Source organism: Mustela putorius, unplaced genomic scaffold (assembly GCF_011764305.1).
Source record: "Mustela putorius furo isolate JIRA1106 unplaced genomic scaffold, ASM1176430v1.1 tig00000081_pilon_pilon_pilon, whole genome shotgun sequence".
In the NCBI taxonomy this organism is placed as follows: Eukaryota; Metazoa; Chordata; class Mammalia; order Carnivora; family Mustelidae; genus Mustela; species Mustela putorius.
The window spans coordinates 196200-218748 of NW_025421272.1; the positions used below are offsets into that span (position 1 = coordinate 196200).

The 22549-nt window shown below is 39.9% G+C and overlaps 1 protein-coding gene across 3 annotated transcripts in view; it reads left to right on the forward strand.

The window, feature by feature from the left end:
- Window positions 1-14763, forward strand: part of HORMAD2 (HORMA domain containing 2) — a 95132-nt gene extending 80369 nt beyond the window's left edge. For all 3 annotated transcript variants that reach the window (XM_013063481.2, XM_013063480.2, XM_004766456.3), the window contains one exon: window positions 13799-14763. In XM_013063481.2, coding sequence (XP_012918935.1) covers window positions 13799-13903 — 105 coding nt within the window. In that variant the 3' untranslated portion in view covers window positions 13904-14763. The remainder of the gene's footprint in view (window positions 1-13798) is intronic.
- Window positions 14764-22549: the final 7786 nt, after the last annotated feature.

A 22549-nucleotide genomic window follows, 5' to 3' on the forward strand; every position in this document is an offset into this window, starting at 1 on the left:
TATATATAACATAAAATTTATCATTTTGACTATTTTTAATGTATAGTTCATTCCCATTGTTGTAAAACCATTTAAGTTCATTTCCATTGTTGTAAAACCATCACCACCATCAAGCTATAGAACTTCTTCATCTTCCCAAACTGAAGCTTCATATCTATTAAATAACTCCCCATTTCTCTCCCTAGCCCCTGGTAACCACCATCCTACTTTTCTTCTATAACTTTGACTAAGTGCTTCATATAAGTGAAATCATACAATAGTTACTCTTCTGTGACTGGGCTTACTTTCATTTAGCATAGTGTCCTCAAGGTTCACACATGTTGTAGCATGTTTCAGAATTTCCTTCATTTTTATGACTAAATAATATTACATTGTCTATGTATGCTACATTTTGTTCATCCATTCATCCATTGATGGACATTTGGGTTGCTTCTATCTTTTGGCTATTATGAATTATACTGCTATTGACATGGGTGTACAAATATCTGTTTGAGTTTCTGCTTTCAGTTCTTTGGGGTATATACCTAGAAGTGGAATTGCTGGATTATATGGTTATTCTATCTTTAATTTTAAGAGGAACTTCCATACTATTTCCTTCCTTTCTTCCTCTCTTTCTTTCTTTCTTTCTTTCTTTCTTTCTTTCTTTTGGATTTGGGGAGGGACAGAGGGAGAGAGACAAGCAGACTCCTGGCTGATCACAGAGCCTGACAGACATAGGGCTCTTTCCCAGGACCCTGAGATCATGACCTGAGCCAAAGTCAGATGCTCAACTGACTGAATTTGCCCGGGCACCCCCATACTATTTTCCATAGAAAATGTATCATTCTACATTCCCATCAGCAATGCTTAGAGTTTCAGTTTCTCCATGTCATCCCTAATACTCTTCCATTTTTTATTTTTTTAAATATTTTATTTATTTATTTGAGAGAGACAGAAAGCATGATGGGGGTGGAGGGTCAGAGGGAGAGGGAAAGCAGACTCCCTGCTGAGAAAGAAGCCCAATGCAAAGGCTCTCAGGGCTCTCAGGACCTGTGATGGTGACCTGAGCTGAATGTAGACACTTAACTGACTGAGTCACCCAAGTGCCCCATCAATACTTTTATTTTCTGTTTGGTTTAAAAAAAAAAATAGCCATCCTAATGGGTATGAAATAATATGTGATTGTGGTTTTGATTTGCATTTCCTTAATAATTAGTGATGTTGAAAATCTTTTCATTTGCTTATTTGGCCATTTGTGTATCTTTGAAGAAAGTCCTTCACAGAGTTTTTTTGTTTTTGTTTTTTAGTAAGTGTTACCATTTTTTTTAACATTTTATTTATTTGTTTGATAGAGATCACAAGTAGGCAGAGAGGCACTCAGAGAGAGAGAGGAAAAGAAGCAGGCTCCCTGCTGAGCAGAGAGCCTGATGCCGGGCTCGATCCCAGGACTGTGAGATCATGACCTGAGCTGAAGGCAGAGGCTTTAACCCACTGAGAAACCCAGGCACCCCTTCACAGAGTTTTTAATCAGGTTGTTTTGTTGTTGTTGAATTGTAGAGATTCTTTATATATTCTGGATTATTAATCACTTAACAGATATAATGACTTACAAATATTTTCTCTTATTTCATGGGTTGTCTGTTCACTCTCTTGGTAGTATTCTTGGATGTACAATTTTAAATTTGATAAAGTCCAGTTTATCTGTTTTTTCTTTTGCTGCCTCTGTTTTGATGTCATATCTAAGAAATTCTTGTCAAATCCAATGTCATGTGCATCCCCCTGTGTTTTCTTCTGTGAGTTTTGTGGTTTTAGCTCATATGTTTAGGTCTTCAATCCTTTTTTTTTTTTTCCTTTTTTAAGCTTTTCTCTTTTATTTTCTTATTTTTTTATTTATTTTAAGCAAACTTTACCCTCATGGGGTTTGAATTCAACAACTCTGAGATAAAGAGCTGCATGTTCTACTCATTGAGCCAGCCAGGTGCCCCTCTTCAATTCATTTTGAGTAATTTTTGTATATGACATAAGGATCCAACTTCATTCTTTTACATGCAGGTATTCAGTTTTTTCAGCACCATTTACTGAAAGACTTTCTTTTATGCATGAATGCTCTGGACACCCTTGCTGAAAACCATTTGGTCATATAGGTAAAAGTGTATTTCTGGGCTCTCCATTCTATTTCTTGACCTATATGTCTGTCTTTACACCAGTACAACATGCTTTGATGGCTGTAACTTTGTAATAAGTTTCGAAATCTGAAGTGTGAGTGTCCAAAGTCCTCCAAATTTGTTTTTCTTTTTCAAGATTATTTTGGCATTTTGGGAGCCTTTGAAATTCCATATGAATTTATGAATTTCTGCTCCAAAAAATGTCATTAGGATTTTCACAGTGATTGTACCCCATCTCTAGATTTTTTGGGGGTAGTACTGATATCTTAACAATATTAAATCTTTAGTTTAGGAACACGGTATATCTTTTTATGGTTTTATCATTTTAGGTCTTGCTTGAGTAGGTCTTTTCAATACTGAAGTTATAAGCAACATTTTCTGTATTTTCTTTTAATAAGTTTAGAATTTTGCTTTTTACAGCAAAATTATGCCAAAATTATGCTTTTCCTTCTTAAACTAGCTGGGATTTTTTTTTTTTTTTTGGGTGTGAGAATGTTTTCCCATTCTGTTGGTACTACTTGAATTTTCTGCCCTGTCCTGCTAATTCGAATGACACTTTTATCATAAGTTATAGCCCCATACATACATAGGTTTGTCTTCAGACTTGCTGTTCTATTTCACTGATCCATATGTGTACTTCCATATTACTGCTGTAATGTGTTAATTGATCTAACTGTATTGTGTTTTGCTGTCTGGAAGGGCAACTCCTTTCTCCTCATAGTTCTTTTATTTTTATTTTTTTAAAGGTTTTCCTATACTTTTTCTCTTCTAGGTGACCATTAGAATCAGTTTACTAAGTTCCAACAGACATACCATTGGAATTTGGAATGGGATTGCATTGACTTGATAAAATAATCTCGGGAAAATTGACATTTTTACATTTTGAAGAAAAATTATTTCTAGTTTCTGTATTTCTGTTGTCACCATGGCCTCTGGAAAATTTCCTGTTTACTTAAATTATATCGAGATTGCCACTGTAAAGCAGTTCTGTCCTATAGAACTTTCTGTGATGATGAAAATGTTTTATATCTGTGATGTCTAATATATGGGTACTGAACACTGAAATATGGCTAATACTACTGAGGAACTGAATTTTAAATTTTATTTAATTTTGATTAATTTAAATTTAAATGGTCACATGTGGCTAATGACCTAATGACTACTGTAATTGTACGCTTTGGGATACATGAATAACTGTGTAATTGAGCACTTTTGTAGATAGTAGAGGTAGGTAGCAAAAGAATTATTGATACCTACTGGGTGAAGGACACTGAGTAAAGCATTGCAGTGCAGAGTCTAAAAACCATAATATTAATACAAATGAATTCCTGAAGAACTTAAACCCAGACCATTTACAGGACAAATTGTTTACAAACATTTACGCTGTCAGAAAAATACAATTACAAAAACACGAAAAGCCCCATACATACATAGGTTTGCTCAAGAAAGAAAGGTCATATCTGATTAAAGGAGTAGGAAAGTCTTTATGGATGAAGTAACTTTTAGAGAGTGGGATGCCTGGGTGGCCTTTTTCTTCGGCTCAGGTCATGATCCCAGGGTCCTGGGATTGAGTCCTGCATGGGACTCCTTGCTCAGCAGGGAGTCTGCTTCTTCCTTGGCCTGTCACTCCCCCTGCTTGTGCATGCATTTGCACACACACTCTCTGACAAAAAAAGTAAGGAAGGAAAGAAAGAAAGACTTTTAGAGATTAACCTTGAAGGAATTATTCTAAGTTTAAAAGAGAAAAAGTCATAAAAGATTTTTGTTTTCTGAAGTGTAAGAAATAGTGAAGAGGAAAAAGAATGAGGTGTTTGGAGAATCTAACTATTAGTTTCATAGGGCTGCTGTAACAAATTACCACAAACTTGATGGCCTAAAACATTAGAAATCTATTCTTTCACTAGAGGCCAGAAGTCCAAAATCAGTGTCATTGGGCTGACATACAGATGTGGGTAAACCCAAATTTCTTTTGGAGATTCTAGGGGAAATTCTGTTCTTTGCCCCTTCCAGCTTTTTTTTTTTTTTAAGATTTTGTTTATTTATTTATTTGACAGATAGAGATCACAAGTAGGCAGAGACGCAGGCAGAGAGAGAGGAGGAAGCAGGCTCTCTGCCGAGCAGAGAGCCCGATATGGGGCTCGATCCCAGGACTCTGGGATCATGACCTGAGCTGAAGGCAGAGGCTTTAACCCACTGAGCCACCCAGGTGCCCCGCCCCTTCCAGCTTCTTATGGCTGCTGACTTCATTGGCTTATGGCCATATTACTCCAGTCTCTGCTTAAGTGGTCACATTGTCATCTTTATCTATGTTCAAGTTTCCCTCTGCTTCTCTCTTATAACTATACATGTGATGATATGTAGGGTCTACCTGGATAATCCACGATAACCTCTCTATCTCAAAATCATTAATCATACCCGCAAAGATCTGCCCCCACCCCTTTTTTTTTTTTAAAGATTTTATTTATTTATTTGAGAGAGAGAAATCACAAGTAGATGGAGAGGCAGGCAGAGAGAGAGAGAGAGAGGGAAGCAGGCTCCCTGCTGAGCAGAGAGCCCGATGCGGGACTCGATCCCAGAACCCTGAGACCATGACCAGAGCCGAAGGCAGCGGCTTAACCCACTGAGCCACCCAGGCGCCCCCCACCCCCCGCCGCCCTTTACCATAAAAGGTTCTAGGGATTAGGACCTGGACATCTTCAGGCAGCTGATTTTTCAGCCTACTACAGCAATCCACTTTGGCTGGAGTAGAAGATGCCTGTGGCAGTAGGAATGGTAACAGCTGTCAGTCACTAAATGACTTGTATATGTCTGATGCTGTACCAGGTGCTGTATCTGTGCTATTCCATGTACTCATTACAAGAATTCTGTGTAGGCATTAGATGAGAGAAGAATCTAAGGTGACTATGTTTTCCACCTTTCATGACTGGGAAATGGTGATTAATAGAAATTGAAAAGTCATGAGGAAAAATTGGTTACAAAGGGAAAAAAAAAAATGAACTCAGCTTTGGCTGTCTTTAGTTTGAGTCCTACTAAGTTATGCCAAAAAGGGTCAACCCCAGAAGAAGCCTAAGAACCCTATGTGCAGATCTCCTGCAATTTTCAACTTGTGTTTTCCCCTTTGAAATGAAGAAATAAATTATAAGGAACACTAAATTTGAAATCAGGAGACCTGGGTTTAAGACTTACACTTACTGTGTGAACTGAACAAGTCATTTCACTTCTCTGAACTTCAGTTTCTACATCTGTCAAAGAGGAATAAAAACCCCTTCCTGCACTCACACAGTTATTTGTAGGGAATAAATAAGATCGTCTTTGTGATGCTCTTACTGCAGTATATGGTCTATTGTAAGCATTTAAGTGTAAAAAAGCAAAATTATTAATATGTCAGATGTTTTAATTTTGAGGTGATATATCTTAAAGCTATCCAGATTCTAAGCAACAGTTAACATTAGTTTTAAATGTCCATTTATTCGCTGCCTTTCTCATTGTTCAAACTTGCACCACTTAAGTATCTTAAGCACCACCCAAGACCAAGTCCCTCTCTTTCTAAGTGGGTGACCTAAATTCTACCTTGTAGAAATAATTATGGCCGTCAAATATGAATCACTCGACTTCCTATTCCCATATTTTAAAATGTACATATATCTATATCTACTTTTACTTCCTTCCAGGCCTCAAGTAATATCCCATCTTTTGTCCAGAGCGAATGTATCTTTCTGTATGTGCTTGTGATGCAGTTTCCTCCATCCTGAGCTCAAGGTCACATAGTCAATGCCCTGGGTGGACATCTTCATTTGGATATCTCACTTCTAATTCAGAATCCTTCCCACGATGCTACTAACACTGACTCCCTCAGCTTCCTCTGTTTCTTATCTTGGTCAATGCCATTTCCAGAAACTTGGAGAATTTTTGTCCCTTTTTACTCCTTTATTTGCCATAGTGTTCATTCACTAAGTAATTCATTCAAACACTAACATAATTACGTTATGTTAGTGTTTGGCTCAAGCATTTGTTCTCTCTCTCCTCAGTCCTCTGCCTTATTAGTCCTCTCCTCTCTAACTTCACTGCTTCTCTTTTTCTTGCTCAGATCAGTTCTCTCTGAAATAGCCTCATTGCTCCTTGTCTTATTCCTGTCCAGTCTACCCTTTACTCTGCGGCCATAGGGATCTGTCTAAAACAAATCTGCTTTTAGATCCTTTCCGTGGCATTCCACTACAGTACAAAGTCCAAATTCATGTACTGCATCCTTTTGTCACTTATTCTCCCATCCAAGTACTAACCAGGCCCAGCTCTGCTTAGCTTCTGAGATTAGACGAGATTGATCACATTCCAGGTAGTAGGGCTGTAGAAAGTTACCAAGTTCAGAGAACTATTCCCAGTTCTCTGGAGGTACTCTGCTTTGTAACCCTGTGCCTGTGCTCCTTTTGCCTAGAATGTTCTCCCTGCAACTTCAGTTTCTAATGACATTTGCCTGGTGAAGCTCTTCTCATCTTGCACTAATTAGTGTAAGCTTCACATCTTCTTTGAAGCCTTGCCAGGCTTCCCCAGGAAGAGCTAATAAGATCTTTTTGGAACCTCTGCTGTACCCTATACATGACTGTCATTTCATCTGTAACTAGTTTGTTTCCCCCTACCAGATCCACACACGGGAATGTGTCTTGAGCACCTTTGTACTGTTCATGCACGATATTATCTGGCACAGAGAAGATGCCCCAAAAATGTTGTTTAATAACTGAATTAATTCTAGAGATCTTAAAGTTATATGATGCTTTAGAACATATGGAGAAAGGGAGAATTGATATAATAACTTTTGGAGATTAATGGAAATACATGGTTATGACTCAAAGAAGAATACATATTTAGCTCCTAAGTAGAGATAGCCATGGTCCAGAACCCTGGTGACAAAAATCAGGAAATCAAGAAAGCAAATAAATGAACAAACCTTTCATAAATCCCACTAAAACATGAGGCACTTCCCAACATATAAAAGAGCTCATAGCTCTGCTGGAGTTGGAGGGAAGTGTTCTCTTTAAGAATTCACTTTCTTGGGGTGCCTGGGTGGCTCAGTGGGTTGGACCTCTGCCTTCAGCTCAGGTCATGATCTCGGGGTTGGTCCTGATCTCGGGGTCCTGGGATCAAGCCCTGCATCAGGCTCTCTGCTCAATGGGGATCCTGTTTCCCCCGCTCTCTCTCTCTCTGCCTTTCTGCCTACTTGTGATCTCTCTGTCAAATAAATAAATAAAATGTTTTTTAAAAATTCACTTTCTTACTGCTCATTCATCCTCATGTTAACTTGAGCTACATTTATGCTAATAGCATTTATTTTGTAACCCCTGTTGACTTATCTTTCATTGTACCAAAAAAAAAAAAAAGGATAAATGTTTAGGGAGAAGAATCAAAACTAACATGAGTGCTATAACTTACTTATAGGGATGCACACCCTCTCTGAACCATAACAGTTCTTTCTTAATCTGGGAACATCCAAATCCAAAGATTCCATGCTTAACACTTGATTATAAATCTATACTGGTAAAGACTGGTTTTCTAAAGGGAAAACATTTTGTCAGATCTGACCTGACAAATAATTTTGAAGTAAGCAAAATTCACTGCATGCTCATCTCACCCCAAGCACATAAAGTACTCACAGTATTTCCTGCTTGCCTGGGGCTGCCTCCTCCCCCCCCCCTTGGCTCCCTACACAGATCTATCTCCTAATGCCAAGTAAGTACTGTATCCTTCCTATATTGAAACTTACCTGTCTGCTTTCCAAAGCCTGTGAGGCCCAGGTTTCAGCAGGCTGCCACTTGGAGAACATTTGATGAGTTAATCTACACTAACATCATATTGAGTAATAATTCCAGGGGAATTTATATTTTTAACAGGACTGTAGTAGAGGGGGTACCTGGAGAGCTCAGTTGGTTAAGTGTCTGCCTTTGGCTGAGGTCATGATCTCAGCGTCCTAGGAGCCTAGGAGTGGGGAGCCTGCTTGTACCCTCTCCCTCTGACCCTCCTTCCTGCTTGTGCTCTGTCTCTCTGTCTCTCTCACTCACTCAAATAAATAAATGAAATCTTTTTTAAAAATTAAAAAAAAATTTTTTAAAGGAGTGTATTGGATAAATAACACTTAACCCTAAGAGCCAATCCAATAAAGGGACATTTCTCGCTGTCCCATATATCTTCCATGTCTTTTCGTGATTTAGTGTCTCTAAGCATGCTGAACCTTCTGCCTATAAATCTATACTGGTATACTGAACTTTCTTACCCCACCCCTTCACCATCTCCAGTCTAGTAAACTCCTACTCATTATTTAAGACCCAGCTCAGTGTCCCTCTTTTGCTAAGAAGGCTTTTCTAAATTTCCCAGGCTGAGTTGGTTACTCCCTGTTGACTTTTTTTATAAAGAGGGGAGGAGAAAAGGAAGAAGGAGAGAGAGTATCTTAAGCAGGCTACATGCCCAGCAACCAACCTGACACAGAGCTTGATCTTGCAGCCCTGCGATCATGACATGAGCCCAAATCAAGAGTCCTATCCTTAACCAAATGAGCCACCTAGCCACCCCACTCCATCTTGACCTTTATAAAATTTTGCATACTTGCTCTTAATTTCTTTTACTTCATATATGTATTCTTCAGCTGACTTCAAGGTGACTTCTGCCCCTACAAATTCAATGCACTTTATAACTCCCATGTGGCTAAATCAAGTGGATATATATCTGTCCTCATCTTTCTTGACCTCTCAGCAACTGACACTACGGATCACCATCATTATCTCTCTTATTTTCTCCACTCCTTCTTGGAACTCTCTTCCCTTGGCTTTCTTTACATGATAGACAGCTCGTCTTCTTTTATCTCTCTCTCTCAATCTCCTTAGTTGGCTTATGTTCCACATAATCTCTAAATGTTAGAGTTCCTTAAGGCTATGTCTTGGACCCTTTCCCTTTTCACGCTCTGATCTCTCAATAAGCAAACTCTTCCATGCCCCTGGTATTAATTAGCCTCCATATGCTGATGGCTCTCAAATTTACATTCTCATCACAGACCTCTCTCCTGGGCTCCAGACTTCCATATACAGCTGCCTATTCAATATGTCCACTTGGGATTACACATGTGGTCCAAACTTTGCAAGTTCAAAATTCCCATTTTTCTCTACCTGAGAGAATAGTACCTTCATCCATGAATTTAGCTAACCCAGAAGATGGGAGTCACTATTGGCTTACCTACCTGTTCTTTACTGTCATATCCATTTGGCCATCCTTCTGACTCTACCTTCTAAATATTTCTCTCACTGTTGACTTCTCTTTATTTGTACTGTCACCCAAGTTATCACCTGACTACTACAGTAGTATGACTCATCATTCTGCGGCCACTTACTTGATGCCGCCTGTACCTTTCTACACTGCAGATTACTCTTTGAAGATTCACTCATCCATTTATTCATTGAGAAATATTTATTGAGCCCCTACTATCTGCAAGTCATGACCAAGACAGGCATGTCCTTGATATCCTGGAACTTTATTAAGAACTTAAGATTGGGGGACCTAACTTAACTGGAATGAAGGTAGGGAACATTTCTTCGAGGAAATAATTTTTCATCTGAGATATGAAGAATGAATACAAATTTACGAGGCAAACGAGGTTGAGGGGAAAGAGCATTTTAGGTAGAAGGAGCATCGTATGCGAAGGTCTAGAGTCAGGAAGAAGTCAGCTCTGAGAAAACTGAGAGGACAGAGAGTGACAGATCAAGTGAGGAGGTGAGGGTAGTACTGCTGGGCAGAGCTAGGCTCTGGGGTGTAGTGATTCTAACTGAGAGGTATTCATGGGCCTGGAAGCCCCCTCAAATAGCCTGCAATAGTGGATGAGTGTGTGAGTTGCAGGTGTGAGCATTCTGAGAAGAAAGGTCATAGCCTTCATCAGGGTCTTATAGCCAACATGTGACACCTCTCCCCCCCCTCGAAATATAAAAAAAGCCACTGATGTGTATGGGGAAACCAAGTATCGACTTTGGACTTTGTCCTAAAAACAGTGAGATTCCATTGGAAATTATTAAGCAGAAAGTAGCACAGCTAGATTGTAAAATCCACAAGGCAGGGATTTTTATCTTCTTTGTTCACATGTGTCCCGAGCACCTACAGTAGTACCATGCACAGAGCTAGCAGTCAAGAAATAATTGCTGGATGAATGAATGTTTATTGTGGCTACTGAATAGCTATCTGTTATATAGTATTGTATTATACTCATGTGCTTAATGCCTCTTTATTATAATACTTGATCCTTGAAAACTACTGGGTCTTATTCATCTTTTTATCACTAGAGATATGGTCCTAGTACCTAGCACAGTACCTGACTTAAATTCAGCTTCAAAATGCATTCATTCATGCAGCCAGTAATTTAAGAGCATCTACCAGATGTCAGAAACTGGGAATACAACAATAACTAAGATAACTGTCACTAACCCAGAAGAGTATATCCTCTGGATGAGAAGACTGGCAAGTAGCCTAATAATACTATGTAGTAATTGCCACAAATGGGTAAGAACAAAACATAGCCCTAGAGGTGTCACAGAAGGCCAGTGGGCAGAATAAAGTCCAGGGCTGACCCTGGGCCTGGTGAGGAAGAGAAAAGGAGAGCACAGGAGTGGGCATTAAAGGCAAAGTCCAAAGGGTTGTGAAGAGCCATTTGGAGAACTGCGAGTGGCTCAGTGAGTCTGGGGCAAGATGAAGCAGCAAAGGGGGATGAGGGCCAAACAGAGTCTGATTTTATCCCAAGGACAATGGAAAATCATTAGTGGATGGGTGACAAATCAGAAAAATGACATGGTCAGATTTAATAGAAGCTCACTTAGATTCCAGAGTAGAGAATGGATTGGAGAAGCAGTAGTGGTGGGAGTTCAAGACTTAGTACTTGGGATAGATGATATTGGCCTGGGCTAAAGTAGAAACAGTGGCAATAGAGAAAAATGGATGGATTTGACAGCTATTAAGGAGGTAGGATCAACAGGAATTAGTGATTAGGTACATGTTAGGGTGAGAACGATGGAGTAGCCATGGATGAGTCCCAGGCTTTTAACGTGGACTCCCGCAGGGGACTCACCAAGAGTGAGAACAAAGATTGGGAGCTGGCATAGAGAAGCAGATGACAAATTCTAATTTGGACAAATTGCTTTTGACTTTTCTTAACATCCATGTGGAAACTTTTAGTAGGTAATTGATTACACACATGGATCGAGTTCAAAAGGAAGGTCTAGGCTGAATATATAGAAGTGTAAGTCTTTGGTTATAAATGGTAACTGATTCCCAGGAGCCATACATGAATGTGGAGAAGGAGAAAAGATGGTCAAAGACAGAACTCTAGGAGAACATTCAGGTAACAAACATGTGTTTTTTTAGTAAATGAATAAAGGAATACACGATGAATGGAATAATTTAGATGAAGGGATCCCTTCTCGTGCTTTCAAATACTGCTACCAAGTCGGCTAGGTCACTTATCTGTGCTTAAGGCAAAACCTGTTCTCTGGCTTCTCAAAAGAATATGTTACCGAACAAAAAATGGGAAGTAGGGAAATACCATATAGCAGAAAACATATCTTCAGGGTTTTTTCAGACATACATATAGATACTTCTGAGGTTCTATTGGTAAATGGATCATAGTAGCCTCTTGTTAGCCCATATACAAGGAACACTTTAAAGGCTGTTTAAAATATAATATGACATGCAGTAGAAATCATTTGATGATCCCCCATTGTTGCTTAAATCACCAAGATAATCTGTCTAGACTGCCTGATCACTGGCTCTTTGATTGCCTGGTTGGCTTTGGCATCAAATATGCCAACTCAGCCAGTTGGAATACACCCAAAAAATGTTTGTATGGATAAATATTTTTGTTTATATAGTTCATATGGATTATTTGTCTTTGTTAGAAAGTGGCCTCTGACTGATCACTTACTTGCTTTTGAACCCACTAGTTTCCCATAACCCGCTGAGAGTTCCCAGGCCTCACTGATTGCCTTGAGATTGGATACATTATTAAAGATGTTTTGATTAACTCACTGCAATAAATTTACAGTTCTGAAACTTGTAATAAAACTCTGGTTTACTTTTAAGTAAAGAAGAAAAAGAAAACAAAACTATTAAACCATCAGACCAACTTGTCACTCTAGGATTTGTACATCCATCTTTCTTCCTTTCTTCTCCATATACCCAAACTTGATTGAAGTATGGGAGATTTGGTTTGAATGGAAAGTATGCCCAAGCAACATTTCTAGAAAAACTGAATTTTACCAAGTGCTCTTTCTTACAGCCACACTTTAACAAATTCATCTTGTAGATAAAGAAATTGGTTTTTTGTGCTTTGGGTTTTATGGTGCTATTTCTTTTCCTTTCCAGCAGGCCATTTCAAATTTTTGCATATCTAAGCAAACCAGTTATTTGATGAGCAGCTCTATTTATTTTCTCAGAGTTTTATTGTTCTATATAATCGGTGTGTTAGTTTAAGCCAAAGAGAATTTGTGGCTTTTGAGATCAGAAATTCAAATTCTTTCTAAAACTAAAAAACTAAAACTAAACTTACATTAGCCATTCGTAGACCCAGTCTGTGGTTCTAAATGGTACTTAAGTGTTTTAATGACATTCCTGCTATTTTGTAGTAGTAACATATCAATAGTAACAATAGCCTGTAACAGAAAAAAGGATAATGTTGGAAACTCTACTAGATATTCTAATGTGTCTTAAAAATATATGTTTTATTCCATTTTCCTACCAAAGAAAGAACAGAGGACATTGAAAAACCTTTCCTCCCATCTAGTGGCTGGAAAATAGAAAAACTCTGTGTTTCTTGGAATTCTAGGCATTAAGGATTGTCTGACAGATTATAATACAACCATTTGTTTACTTAGTTAAGCAAAAATAACCTTTAAAGTCTTTACCAAAGCTGAACCCAATGGGAAAATACATATTCATGATGATTTACTGATTAACTTCATCAATAATGTATACTTCTCTTCCAGCAGGAAGAACAGCCATGGTCCTTCCTAATTCATTAATCTGAACTCATGATTAAAAAGGCTGTATATTTCTGCTTACTGAAATTGGGACTGCAGTTCTATTTGCTTCTAAAGCAATCATTGGGGTGCCTGGGTAGCTCAGTAGGTTAAAGCCTATGCCTTCAGCTCAGGTCATGATCTCAGGATCCTGGGATGGAGCCCTGCATCAGCTCTCTGCTCTGCAGGGAGCCTGCTTCCTTCTCTCTCTCTCTGCCTGCCTCTCTGCCTACTTGTGATCTCTGTCTGTCAAATGAATAAATAAAATCTTTAAAATAAATAAATAAATAAAGCAATCAGTGCCCTAGATCTGTCCTGACCCTAATTGCTCCTTGTTGGCCCCACACCTTGACCACTCTTCCCTTAAGAGTTGGTTGTGCTGAATTCACCGAAGAGAGCCAAGAAACTGTCCCTGAAACTGGCTGCCTCCAGGACCTCAGCTCCTGAAACTTGGAATGCCAGACTCTGATACTGGCAGCAGGGCCAAACCAACCCACAGGAAAGCAGGTTTAGATCCGTTATGCAGCTATAAGGATTAATGGTTGGTCTACCTGTCTTGTATATGCCTTATGCAGACGTCAAAACCTCTGCTGAAATGTGCCTCTCTGGTGATTCTCACAGATTCAAAGAATGAATTTTGCGTACAGTCAGCAAAGTTCTGAGATCTCCAGGAAGAAGAGGAAGGTCAGCGAACCAGTGAAAGTCTTCATCCCTGACAGAAAATGAAACTTGGATGTCTTCACTGCATTTACTCTAAAATGATTTTATTTTGCAACAAACATGCATGAAGTGTCTTAAATAGGAAAGTTTAAGTTCCTATCACCAAAACCGTTTACTGAATTTGTTGCTCAACTTTTTTAGTCAGTTTACTAAGTGCTCAATTACCAGGTAGGACATGGATTCACTTTGCCTAAAGGAAACAAGGTCACCAGGGCTGCCTTGGGATAGCAATACTTCAAGGCTGAGTTAGAGACGAGACGCCCTTTATATCTGTAAAAGAACCACAGCAGCTATTTTGAAAAGAAATAAGCTGTTGTTCTCAAAAGGAAGGAGGGTTTTCCTTGCATAACTAAACTCCCCAGGTATTTAGTCTACTGTGAAATGTTGTAACTTGTTGTAACCTGTGTACTGGAATCCCTCTATCGCTTTATTAGAATTCCCACAGAAATGCATAGGTTGTATGTGGTGGTGCTTATGCAGGTGTGATTTTTATGTTAACTCCAATTACGAGATCGATCAACGAAGTGTTGGACCAAAATGTCCTCTCCCTGTAAAGTTCCTTGAATCTGGCCCTCCACCCCATTCTGTTGGCCACCTGAGACAGGACTTCTGAAGTCTCATGTTGAATGCTTCCCGACAAACACTTCAGTTTATCAGTCTGTAACCTGCAGGTGATGTTATTAGTTCCCTTCTTATTCTGGGACATTTGATAAACTCCATAATGATTAGTATTAGACACATAATACAGGACTTTGAAGTGTTTTTATTATTTAATAACAAAGAATTTAAAAATTTAATTTAAATGGACAGGACCAGTAGGTTAAATGTTGAATGTATATGCTTTCCAATTAAATAAAACCAAAACACAAGGCTTTTTTTTTTTAACTCTTTTTTTTATTCTTCACTTAGTTTGGTGTTTCTTCAAATGGAGTAAGGACATCTGCACCTGGAGTGCTCATTAAAATATGGATTATTGGGCCTATTCCATTTCTCTGAAATCAAAATCTCAGGGGGTGGGGTCCTGTGGAGAACTCCCAGGATTCTAATGCACATGAAAGAATCCTGGACCTCTGACCCAGACTAAGAGGAGAATCTCTGGGGCCAGACATGTACTTTAGCCAGCAGAAGGCTGCGGGTTATCATAACAGAGAGGAAAGTATGAGAAAGCCTGCCTGTCCAGCACTACCCTTTGCCAGACTGATCTAGGGCCTGCCAGGGAGGAGCATTTTCCCCTCTCCCAGCATGATAAATATACTCACATAGGCTTACTCGGCAAGGAGGAGGGAAAGGTATTGGGTTTATTATATCCTTGATAGAATTGTAGCCTGAGTCACCACAATTTCTTTTAAGAGAATCATTTATAAAGAGATTAGCTGTCTAGTAGAGGGATTAAGTTTATTTTGTGTCTCTCCAGAGGGTAGATCTAAGTCCAAATTGGTGAAGCTATAGGAGGTCAATCTGGCTTGGTATAAAGAGGAACTTTTTAACTCCACATGTTGCCAAAATTTTGAAATGGGCTACTTATGAGGTAGTTAGCATTCCTCCACTTATAAGTGTTTGAATTCAAAGGAATTTTACAAAGATTTTAGGAGTCCTTGACTCAAAACAAATTCGTTATATGGAGTAATTGGTCAATCCAGATTTCAGGAGAAATAATTTTGTTTAAAAGGGGAATTTTACTCTCAATCTATATTTATAATTTTCATAACTTAGCCTAAGATATTTCAAGTTGAAGCATAGAATCTGAATTGCCTAGAAAATTTCTGTAGTGATTTTATTGTCTCCATTATAAACACCCCTCCTCCCCCAAAGGAACAGTCTTTTATCAATGCCAATAGGTGGAATGTGTTGTGTATATCCTGTGTGGTGTGTGTGTGTGCGCGCAGATAGAGGTGCCCTTCTTGTGCCTGGGCACAAGCACACAAAGAAGGACATCTATTGTAAGAGGATCTAAGGGACACTTGGCTGGCTCAGTCTGAAGAACATGCAACTCTTGATCTCGGGGTTGTGAGTTCATGCCCCATGTTGGGTATACAGAGTATTTAAAAATAAAATCTTTTAAAAAAGAGGATTTGAGAACCATGAAAATGTGAACCGCCGATTATATACAGCAGAGTTCATATATGCAACTAGCTATCAAGATTAGAGGGTATTCAATTCTATTTATTGAATAATTTCTGGTCTTATATAGGAATGGAATGAGTAAACAAGTTCATCAAGGAGCTGGAATTTCAGTGAAAAGAATGAAAACTTGGACCCTGAGCTGGGGAGTCTGAACTGTATCGCACTAGCCATTCCCTCACCCTGACTATGCTTGGTTCATCAGTGCGCTTAGAATGACTAGATGACGACAGCTTGGAAACTGGGACATTGTTAAATTAAAAATGATGCAGGGGAAATTTGATTTCAGCTGTTTGGGGTTTTTCTGTCTTTACAGAAAATTGGTTTAGCTGGAAAGAGATGGGGTTAAGCTCATGATTGCTGCTAGCCTTTGAAGCCAGGCACCAAAACCGCACCTTCATTTCCCCTCTTGCAGGTCCCTCTGGTATCTGGTTCTTTCATTCTCCAGCTCACTTCTGCCAGGAAGAGGCTGGAAATGTTCATCGGTATCAAAGTTGCATTCACACAAGTTCAAAGTTGTGTGTGTGTTTCAAAAATAACCCCATTAGAGCCAGTTTGTTAGAATGTATCAGAATTGTCAATTATGGTTGAAAATCCAATCATACTGGATCTTTAGAGATTTCCACAGATTCTTATAGTACAAATAATTCTTAGTTATAATCATCACCATTCAGAAGGAAGATCCAGTTGATAAAATGAGGCTTAGCATACTGCTTGTAAGAGGTAAGGCACGGTCCTCTGCACTGTATGAATGTAGAGTCTATACAAGTGAGAAAATGACTTTGTTTATCCCAGACATATCCTCTTTTTTTTTTTTTTTAAGATTTATTTATTTGAGAGAGAGAGAGAGAGAGAGCATGAGCGGGAGGGGCAGAGAGGGAGGGAGAGAGAAACCCAAGCAGACTCCATGCTGAGTGCAGAGCTCCACATGGGGCCAGATCTTACAACGCCGAGGTCACAACCTGAGCCAAAACTGAGTAGGACACCTAGCGAACTGTGCCACCCAGGCACCCCCCAAATGTATACTCTTCAGAAATTATTAGCTTTTTTTTACTTTAATTTTTAATTTTTTATAACACATAATGTATTATTTGTTTCAGGGGTACAGGTCTGTGAATCATCAGTAGTTTGTGTTTTTTTAAAAAGGCAATATTTTAACTATGATTTTATGTTGTGTAATGAGACCCTGGCTGAGAGTTCCTAAGCACTTTTCAGTTTCTGTAGGGGATGAGGACACCCTTGATGGCCTTAATTAACAAACTCTTGGGTTATGCAATGGTAAAGCCAAGATCCTATCCTGAAATGGAGAAGCTTGAGATACTCATCTGGTCATGTAACTTCCCCTTGGGTGCACTACATCTCTGCAAATAAGGCTTTACCTTCTGGGAGTGTCACAGTTGTTGAGACTGACTTTTGTAGGAGGTGGTGAGCTCACAAGAACTACTGGCTGACCATGCGGGAGGTGGTAGGTAAACATCCCTGCAGCCTGGCTGGAAATTGCATGTGAGACTTGCTCTGTGGGGGATCCTGGGGGAAAGTCTCATTAAACATTATAGCCTGGTCTTAATCGTGCCATGAGGTTCAGCAATACTGGGGTTTCCTCATGGCAGGGGTTGTGGGGACAGACTGACTGAGATGGTCAGAAACGTCTAGGACAGACTGATGGATCATGGAACTTTCCTTGGGAACTGAACTATTTAGGGACAGGAACAAGTGAAGGAGTGGACTTTTGGGGATCATTATTTGGGTATTGCAGAACTCCTTAAGGCTACAGAAATCCTGGGCTTCTGAGTTCCATTTAGATAATTACTGGTCAGCTTTGGGGTAAGCAGGCAAAGTTAGGTCTTCATCTTCCTTTTCTCAAAGTAGTATAGGAAAAGCCTAAGCTGCTGGCTTCAAAACCAGACTGCCTTTTTCTAGACAAGTTATTTCACCTACTGGCTCTCAGATTACTCAATCTGTACATGTAGATAATGATGGTACCTACCTAGTGATCCTGTTGTGAGGATTAAGCAAAGTGATGAAAGTTAACTTGCCAGCATACATAGAGCCAGTGCAAAACAGGTGTTCATCGCTTTTGCTATTTTTTAAGTCTTGGCATGTCCCCTTCCTTAGTCTCAGGAACTCATGATGACTGCTTTGCTTTTTGGCTACCTGGAGATCCTGCACCAACACTCCATCCAAACCTGTGCTAGCAGTTGAACCGTGCTCCCAGCTGCCTCTGTTCTCAACACCCTCCCTGCTCCTTTCCCCAGATCAAAACTACCTTTCTCTCAAGACAGTTTGACGGCAGGGAAGCATCAGATTAGGTTTAATGTGGGGCGTCTGGCTGCCTTCAGCTCAAGTCATGATCCCACAGTCCTGGGATCAAGCCCCACACTGGGCTCACTGCTCAACTGGGGGGGTCTGCTTCTCCTTCGCCCTCTGCCCCCTCCTCCCTGCTTGTGTTCTCTCTCTCAAATAAATAAAAACCTTTTAAAAAAATAGATTAGGTTTAATGTGGTGCCCTCCCACATTTGCATTTTGAAACAAGCTTGTTAACAAGAAAATTGAATCTCACTTAGGGAATGTGATCTGAGAACAGATTGAATAAACAGGGAAGAAGAGAGTCTAAGGAGAAGTTTGTAGCTGTCTTCAGATACATATGGGGCTGTCATGACATGTAGGGAACCACAGACGCAATCTGCACTCCAAAGAGCGGAACACGACCCAGTGAGAAGAAGTTGCAGAGAGGCAGATTTGGGTTTGGCATATTGAAGAATTTCTATTCCATGCTCTAGCAAAGGGCCTGGCACGTGGAAGGCAATCAACATTTTAGTGTTTTTGTTAACAATTAGAGATGTCAGCTAGTGACTACTTCCGGCTGTAATGAGTTCCTCATCACTAGAGGTGTTCAAGCCAAGTAGTCAGGATGTCGTCCTTTTGGATAAGAATTCAATCCAGTGAATACTGAGATCTCTTCCACCTGTAGAATTTTATGACAATTTTAATTTTTAAAAGTTTTTTTTATTTATTTGTGAGGGTGAGAGAGAGGGGGACAGAAAGAATCCCAAGCAGACTACCTGCTGAGTGCAAACCCTCAGCTCAAGATCTGGTTCAGTGCCCCATGACACTTTTATTAATGGTAGAATTTCAACAGCTGTTTTGGAGCAAAGGGACATTTTATAAATCCTGTTCTCAAAAAGTAGTGAAGGGGTTAAAACAAAGGGTTCTGGGGTTAGACATTACCTGGGTTCAAACTCTGGTCATCTGCTTCCTAGCTTGGTGACTCTCTGGGCAAGTTATTTGTTCTCTCTGTACTTCAATTTACTCATCTGTAACATGAGGCCAATAGTAGTGTCTTCATCCCGAAGTTATTATGAGATATGAGTGAGTTAATACAGGTAAAGGGCTTAGAAGCATGCCTGGTACATGGAAAATTAATGCCCAGTACTTGTTAGCTATGAGGTATTATCTGATATCCTTGCTACTCTACACTTTCGATGTCTTTTCAGTATGTGGAAGGAGATCCTTGACCCTGACCTGGTTTTACCCTAAATCATATGCCAGCTATGACCAGTGCACTTTCAATCTCCTATAAGCAAGTCATAGAGCTAACCAAGCAGACAGGGCCCATGACGCACTGTTTGTGAAGGATCCTGCTGATGAAACACCATGATGGCCACGGACACGTTAATTCTGCTATATGCTTGGCAAGTGGTAGGTGCCCAGTAAATATTTGTTGAATGAATAGATGAATTTGGCAGGGTTCTTATTATTTCCTACATTTTATTTATTTATTTTTGATTAGGTAATACATCCACATGATTTAAAATTCAAAAGGAACAAAAGACTTTATAATGAAAAACATCCCTCCCACCTTGTGCCCAGCCACCAAGTTCCCCTCCTCGTAGGGTAACTAATATAACCACTTTCTCATATACCTTTCCAGACCTATTTTAGGCATAAATAAGTAAACATACTAACATATGCACTTTCATTTCTTTCCCTCTTTATTAAATAAATGGCAACGTACACCATTCTAGGCCTGTGTGCTGAAGGGGCCCAAAGGGGTTGAGCCTGGGCACGTTAAGGAGGAATTAGAGAAGGTGCTCGTAGACAGAAAATCAACCAGGAGACTTTCGCATTAACCCATTACCCATACCCATAACGCATTAACCCAGATACAGAGTGATTAGGGCCTGCACTACGACATAAAAAGAGTTTGTCAGGGAAAGAATTGTTTGAGTGGGTTTTTTTTTAACTTTACCCCAGGGTAACCGCCACCACAATCAGGATATAGAGCATTTTTTGTCACTCCCAGAAGTTCCCTCATGTCCTTTTGTAGCTAGTGCCCCTCCCTGGGCCCACACGCCCACTCCTCTGCTTTGTCAGTTTTTCAGCCTCTGTGTTTCAGGCCTACGTGGAGTGGTGGGACCTCCACTCCGCAGAGCTAATCATTTTATTAGTCAACACTAGGGGCGCTGACTCTGGGCCAGACACTCTACTAAGCACCCACACGTGCGCATTCATTTGATCCTCTCCAAAACCAAATGTGGTAGGTACTGCTGTTATCTCGATTTCAGAGGAGATACTTAAGATACAGAGAAGTTCAATCACTTGTCCAAGGTCACTCAGTCAGTAAATAGCAAGAGGCAGAATGTTGAACCCAATGACTCTGCTTCCAGAGACCATATGTGAAAATAATCAAGAAAATATTCAACCTCCAACAGAAGGACTTCATTACTATTTCACAATATCAAAGGAGGCAACAAAATCCTTAGTAGGGTAATATAAAATGGATTTGTCTGGCAGCCTTCAAGTGTGCTTCAAATGACTGGTGGCCTTTTCTCATAGGCATAGGCAGGCAGTGGGCAGTTTCATTCCCCTGCCCTCAGTGCACACCAGCCATGCTGCTTTCTTCTAAGAAATTATAACATTTAGAACTACTTCTTTATGTTAAAGAACTGGTGCGGTCAGGGCATTACTGAGAATGACAACTATCTCTGCCTATCTATGGGTCCCAGAATATGCATGTCATTCTGAAACCGCAAGGAATGTGGTTAAGTCTCCTGGCCACATCTCTCAACAAAGATTTATCTGTTTCACTGCTGCCTCCAAAGAGCTTTTCTCCTGGACTAAGATGTTAATTCCTAGTGATGTCTACTAATGGGCCTTCCCTAAGGAGGAGCCTATTAAAGGAATTAATTGCATTGCAGGTTCAGAAACTCACCAGCATAATGAAATGGCTCCCCAGCTTTAAGAGTATGAGAAAGAAGCCACTGAACTAAGTCATAAGGCAGACAAGTTCCTATAAAGTGAGAGGCAAGTTTGCTAAGATAACTGCAGACCCTAGGAGAAACAGGATGGGGGAAATATTAATAATGAAGCCAATTTTCACTCACTGATGGGGTTTTATTAAATACAGATCATATTTTTCCAAACATTTCAAAATTTTTATTACAACTTGCACCTCTCATTTGAGGCCTATGTTTGCCACTTATTAACATTGCCAATTAACCTAATGATGCAATTTTAATGTGCTTATTTTAATAAGAAAATAGTTATCTCCAGTCAACATAGAATAAAAGAGAATAGGCTTGGGATGCAGTCGGTGTGATCCCAATTTGAGAGAAGGTGGTAGAATTATCTTTTCTGGAAGTCTGGATTGGTTTCAGCTCAGTGTGCCTAAAGCCTGGGGAGTAGATTAGATGATTCTCTGGTCTTTTGTTCCTCTCTATGGTCCATCTCCCACTGTCTAAATCTCCAGAAATAACAATACCAGAAGAAAAAGATAATGGTAGATTAACTATAGTGCTAGGAATTATGCTTGTTACTGGTGAATCACCAAGCCCTTGATTTCTAAGTTGATTGGGGAGGGTGGTGCAAGGTAGGATAATGTGGGGAATTTACTAGAGATTTGTTAGTCAAATTCTGAATTTTAACCTTTGTTCTCCCTCTATTTCTGGACAAGACATTTACCTCCTCTCTTCCTTGGTTCCTCCTCTTCTTTTCTTTCTTTCTTTCTTTTCTTTTCTTTTCTTTTTTTTTTTTTTTTTAGATTTTATTTATTTATTTGAGTTCTTAGAGGGAGAGTGAGAGGGGAGAAGCAAACTTCCAGCTGAGCAGAGAGCCCCACACAGGGCTCGATCCCAGGATCCTGAGATCTTGACTGGAGCCCAAAGCAGATGCCTAACCGACTGAGCCACTCAGGTGCCCCTCCTCATTTTCATTGGATGGTGATCCACCTGGGGTTTTTAACAACTATGAAGTAGAAGCAGTGGGTGGGAACAGTCTACTCTAAGTCTGATGTGGTGCTTGGAATCCCTCTGCTTGGGCTTTGGGTTAGCTTGGAGGAGGGATGGAGAGCTCCCTTGGAGGGCTAGCCCATTGATCATTGGTTCTAGAGAACGCCTAATCCTCAACAGCCAAGGGTGACCAGACCAGTTCTCTGGCCTCTCCTCCCGATATTAAGATTATTATGGAGCAAAAGTGAGATTCGTCTGAACTTAGTCTTATGGTTACCTGAAACATGGGGCTCCTTTAGAATGA